The 5840-nt window shown below is 41.9% G+C and overlaps 1 protein-coding gene across 1 annotated transcript; it reads left to right on the top strand.

The window, feature by feature from the left end:
* The first annotated feature begins 57 nt into the window (after nt 1-57).
* Nucleotides 58-5831, top strand: inpp1 (inositol polyphosphate-1-phosphatase). The gene is made up of 6 exons (XM_035778111.2): nt 58-207; nt 1502-1719; nt 1889-1949; nt 2146-2352; nt 2579-2747; nt 5113-5831. The coding sequence occupies exons 2-6, from the start codon at nt 1516-1518 to the stop codon at nt 5639-5641; spliced, it is 1170 nt and encodes a 389-aa protein (XP_035634004.1). The 5' UTR covers nt 58-207; nt 1502-1515; the 3' UTR covers nt 5642-5831.
* The last annotated feature ends 9 nt before the right edge of the window (nt 5832-5840 follow it).

Below are 5840 nucleotides of genomic sequence, written 5' to 3'. Positions count from 1 at the left end.
TTATATCCCGAGATTGAATTGTCGCCCGTAGCCTATTTGTTTTATTGTAGCCGACTGTAGACTAGCACACGGCATTACACCCATTCAGAAACATCCTTAGCCTGCATTGACACAGGAAACATTAAGCAGATTGGACCGTGACAGCTCAGCTTTGAAGGGCGTTAGACGAGAAAATACCCTAATACGAATCAGCCGGAACATTTCCCGGTAAGAGTCAAATAAATTACAATGTTTTTATATAAAGTAGCGTTCACTGTTGATAGCTTGTTTATATAAACACGTTAACTTTATTTCTAGGTCCATGTTGCTCAAATAGCCTACTCAAGTGGCGAGTGGGTTAGGTTTTTTCACTAATGTAATCAACTACAAAGGCGTGAAATATGCGCACGTAGTGTAGCCTATATTCTGGATGGATTGACCGCAATATTTGAATTGAAATGATTAAGCATTTATATGCCTGGTCGTGCTTGCTTTTCTGTTCTGCGTCACTGTTCTCTGTGTCAATGGGACACACTCTTTCCACGCCACTTCGATAAAAAGTGATTTATTTACATAGCAGGTTAGGAAAGCAATTCCCCTAACCCTTTTCCTAACCTTAACTTGAGTTTCCTCACCTGCTACGTCAATTTTCCTAACCTGCTGCATGCTCTCCTATCCTGCTAAGGAAAAGTAACTTCTGTATCGAAGTGACATTAAGATATTGTTTCCCCTGTGTCAGTTGCCTATTATTGACCATGAACTCTTGTCATATTTGAACAAGACTGTAATCAGTTTAACTCTTACAGAATTACAATATTATATTTTAATGTTAATATTTTGTCTTAAAACATTACGTGTTTGCAGTACCATAACCAGAGTAAAACTTTGGCTGTATTCAGTAAAAAAAAATATTGCCAGTCCAATGGGGCAACCACACAGCTGACTCAATTTACCCAAATTCCATAAGTGCCAATACTTTTCACATTGATAATAAGGAGCAAACAGACATATCAGTTTTAGGCTATTGGACTTATTTGCATGTGGATAGAGAGTGCATGGTTTTATAAAACAGGCTATTGAATGGGGGTCATTATTTTTCTTTGCTCTCACTTACATAGAGATGTCCTAGTTTCATTATTACAGAGGCTATAATTAGGCATGCACTCAGAGGCAGGCCACATACATTCATTAACTATCAATATCAGATCAGACCTCCCCAGGTAACCCAGTTAATTGCTTCTTTACAACCTCTACAGAGTTTGTCTTTGACATCTTCAAGATCCTTTCCCCATTGAGAGAAGCTATGGCCTACAAGGCTGTGGCTAATCATTGTCACTTTTATCTGGAGGGTCACAAGGACATTTTGTAAACCCTTAGGTCAGCCACTCACAGCATAATTTTCTGGGGGAAACAAACCACCACTATCTCTGACCCCATATCTAAGGTACTATCTAAGGCCCTGCTAGCCAACACAGGTATTAACGGTGTTGGCCATCTCTCTCTGTCTCTCTATATCTTACAGGTCAGGTGTCAAGTATGGCTGATCTGCTGAAGCTGCTGCTGCGTGTGGCAGAGAAGGCGGCCAACGTTGCCCGCGTGTGCAGGCAGGAGGCCCCTCTCTTCCAGCTGCTGGTCCAGGAGAAGACTGGAGTGGATAAGAACAAGAAGTTTGTCCAGGACTTCAAGACACTGGCTGATGTTGTGATCCAAGAGATGATCCGCCATGATGTTGGAGCTCAGGTACAGGAACCAAAACACTTCTCATGTTATCATGATGAGGATTGTTTCATGTTTGAAATATTTCCAGGCAAACCTCTGGAGGATTTGTGGCATATCCCTCTCTAGTATAATCAAATGATTTTGGCAATCTTAATGAACCCTCTACTCGTTTTATCCTGTTTTACCTTAGTTTCCTGAAATGATTGACCACATACAAGGAGAGGAGTCTAACAAGTTTGAGAATGGACTAGGTTAGTAATAACACCCACAGTTCAGTAAAACGTATTACTATGTAACAATATGTTAATACAATGCAGGTACATGACTAATAACAGGGTTATAACATTGGTATAAGCGCAACATAATACAATGCAACATGTACTTTTTAATAACAGTAAACCTGTTGATGAAATGTTGACTGTGTGTGCATTCATGCCTGCATCCCAGGGGAGAGTGTGATAGTCACAGTGTGTGGGACAGAGAAGGAGACCGCAGCCCTGCTGGCCACAGTGCTGGATGGGGACCAGACGGCGGCGACTCTCCTGGCGTGTGCCATCCACCAGGACGCTAAGCTCACACTCACTGACACGGGGACAGACGACCTCCACATACCCCTCAGCCCCTCTGACCTGGGAATCTGGATCGACCCCATCGGTAACACCTGACCTAGAGTCACTATTTAAAAACAAGATTTGTCGTATCTCCGTAGACATACATTCATGTAAATTATGGATAATGTCTAGCACTGAGCAGATCCACTTGTATTGTATGGTGTAATTACTACACCTACACCATGGGAGAGATTTTTCCTTGTCCTTTAACACTGTTATAAGCATGGCATTGTATGTATGTTGTTCCTATCGGTTTGGTTGTCGTTCAGATGCCACCAGCCAATACATTGAAGGTCGTGAGGAGGCGGCGGTGGAGGGGCGTCTCTGTCCGTCAGGTCTGCAGTGTGCCCTGGTCCTGATCGGGGTTTACCTCCGCGCTACTGGGGAACCCGTCATGGGGGTCATCAACCAGCCCTTCAACCACAAAGACCCAACAGGGTGAGACTCTAGAACAGGGGTCTCCAACAGGTAGATCACAAGTTACCAGTAGCTCGCAGCCCACCTAATGAGTAGCTCGCCAATCAATTCTAAAAGTACATGCGTCCTTCCATCGCAATGTCATAAACATAAAGCTCCCTGCTACTATCAAATCAAAGCCACATTGACGTTATCCCAACTCTGGTTAACCACTATTTGCTTAAAAAGCCAAACATAACACAATAACTGCAAATTCATTTCCAGCAATATGGCCCTGTCTGTATGGTATGTGCATTTGTCAATCACTCCATATGTAGCCAGTTAGCAAAGCAAATCATAACCGTTTTGTGGGTAGACAGAAAGACTTTCCCCCAAAATCATCTCAATTAGATGTTAACTGCAAAGTAGGCTTACCTGACAGAACTATTGTTATTTTTTATACCCCTTTTTCATGATATCCAAATGGTAGTTACAGTCTTGTCCCATCGCTGCAATTCCCGTACGGCTCGGGAGAGGCTAAGGTTGAGAGCCATGCGTCCTCCGAAACACAACCCTGCCACGCCGCACTGCTTCTTGACACACTGCTCGCTTAACCCTGAAGCCAGCCGCACCAATGTGTTGGAGGAAACACTGTACAGCTGGCGACCGTGTCAGCGAGCATGCGCCCGGCCTACCTGACAGAACTATAAATGATAATTGTTTGTATCAATTGGGTGGCCATTGTTTTGGAAACTCTGCCATGACAGTAGGCCTAGCAGCAGAAACATTACTACATTTACACATTCCTCTTTTGCCAGATGTGCAATTAAAGGGGAATTACACTAAAATCTAAATGTGTTACTTTTTAATCCAGAAATGGTGTTCTGATGTGATTTAAGCATTGACATGGACATCCATTTTCGTTGATACTCTATGAATAATTGTAATATTGAGAGTCTAAAAACATTTTTAAAAATCCCAAACCAGGAAAAATAAAACAGAGAGAACTGAATTTAATTTAATGGGGCCTTATCAACCATTATTTTATTAGCTACAGTAACCAGGGATGAGTTGCATGGTAGAGAAGAATGTGCCTATTTGAAAGCATTAGTAGCTCACAACAGGTTACATTTTTTAAAAGTAACTCTCATGCTAGAAAAGGTTGGAGATCCCTGCTATAGAACCAGAACAGCAATCAGTTCTGACACCAGGGGCATCATTTATAAACGCTGCGTATGTACAAAATATACCCCAAAACGTGCATTCGCCAGTTTTAACGCAAAAGTAGGTATTTCTAAAAATGTTACTTGATGTGAGAATGTGCTTAATTTCGTGCAAACTTTAGACTATGAAAGCACACAATTTTTGGTGGTTAAAGTTTTGCATTGCAAGCAGGCAAATGGGGGATATGATGACTACGGTAGCTTATTCATAAAACCCCAAAAACTGAAAAATATAACAATATTCAATAATTTGTCGTTAATGAGAAGAGCGGAGATCTATTTATTTTATTTTTGCAATCTAAAAAATATATAGTAATAGGAATCTATTTCCTGATCATTTCAGAATAAATTCCTGACCTTTTCTGACTGTGATGGTTTCAAATTCCCAAAGAAGCCTATTCAACAAATTAGGATACAATTCGTCCCATCTCTCATTTAATCTGACCTAATTCACAGTAGTAAATAAGGTATTTCAAATATTTTGCTCCATATGATCAGGAGCGCGGTTAAAATTAAAACATAACAATAGAATTCACAGTTCACCTTGTAATTTCAAATGTTTGTAGTGGGCATCGACAATGTTTCAGAATTCGCGGGAAGCGAACTATTTCAGAAATAGTCACTCCTTTCCTTTGCTGCAGCAAAATCACTGGGGGGTGGTAGCAACACTCCTGAGAACAGTTGATCTAATTTGCCATGGCTCTATCTTTTAGAAACTGCTGTGGCCTAATTTCAAAAGTTCCAAATTAAAACAGAAAATAAGGGGGTTATTGTCACTATAAAAGCTAAATGATGTGCTTTTTCCAGGCGGAATTATAATGCTTGTTCACGATGCGCATAGTTTACGACAAGTCTGATTTATAATGGGAAATATGTGCAAGTATGGCATGCGGCAAGTTTATAAATCTCAATATGTTTTGACTTATTCTTTTCAGAAATGTTGCAGATATTTAGTGTGAAATTTACTCAATTGTTATGAGGCCACTGGGTTATGGTCAATGCTATTTCAGTTCAGTTGATTCAAATAACTCATTGTTACCAATTTAAGTATTGGAACGTTTTTATTTTCAATTATAATTAAACCTGTCTGACACAGAAATAACATACTCAATAATGCTCAGTTTTCACCAAAAAAGCTGCCTTTGTCAATAACATGTTTGATGTGATGTACATATTTGTTGCAGCTGGAAGGGGAAGCATTTCTGGGGTGTGTCGTGTGGGAGCGTCAAAGCCTGCTCAGTACTCAGACCTAAAGACAGACCTGCAAAGACGACAGCAGCGGGAGGACCAGGGCTCTCAGTGGTGATGAGCTCCAGTGAGAAGCAGGCAGTGAAAGAGGCCTTGGCCCCTCTGTGCGGGCCTGACAGGCTGATGTACGCCTCGGGGGCTGGATACAAGATCCTGTGTGTGATCCTGGGCCTGGCTGACGTCTACGTCCTCTCAGAGGGCAGCACATTCAAGTGGGACTCCTGTGGCCCCCATGCCCTGCTCCGTGCACTGGGTGGGGGGATGGTGGACCTTAAAGAGTGCCTCCACTCCTCTGGCTCCAGCCACTGTCAGGGGGGGCACCAGGACCAAGGGGAACTGACCTACCACCAACCCCACACAGAGAGCACTGGGGCAGACCACTGGGCCAACCAGGGAGGCCTGGTGGCCTATCTCAACTGTCAAATTCTCCATAGGGTTATTGGGGAACTGAAGGGCAAGTTTTAAAGGAAGAGTAGCTGATGATGGTGGGCACAAGTATCATTGCTTATAAGGTTGTGCTGCTTAATATTCTATTTTTGGAGGGTCAGTGGTGTTTTTCTATCAACTACGCTGTCCAAGTTATTTTTAACAGCTATATATTTGCAAATGTAAATATATGAAGGAATATAAACATGTTATTAAACTAACTGCAGTAGTTGGTATG

Source organism: Oncorhynchus keta, chromosome 10, assembly GCF_023373465.1.
Source record: "Oncorhynchus keta strain PuntledgeMale-10-30-2019 chromosome 10, Oket_V2, whole genome shotgun sequence".
Classification (NCBI taxonomy): Eukaryota; Metazoa; Chordata; class Actinopteri; order Salmoniformes; family Salmonidae; genus Oncorhynchus; species Oncorhynchus keta.
The sequence above is the reverse complement of the archived record's forward strand: the minus strand, read 5'-3'. Positions and strand labels throughout refer to the sequence as shown.

What these genes read in the sequence shown, in the direction of transcription:
- inpp1 (XM_035778111.2), top strand. Translation starts at nt 1,516, where the DNA reads ATGGCTGATCTGCTGAAGCTGCTGCTGCGTGTGGCAGAGAAGGCGGCC. An exon ending in CAAGTTTGAGAATGGACTAG is followed by an intron (nt 1,950 to 2,145) that starts GTTAGTAATAAC and finishes CCTGCATCCCAG; the next exon opens with GGGAGAGTGTGATAGTCACA. An exon ending in AATCTGGATCGACCCCATCG is followed by an intron (nt 2,353 to 2,578) that starts GTAACACCTGAC and finishes GTTGTCGTTCAG; the next exon opens with ATGCCACCAGCCAATACATT.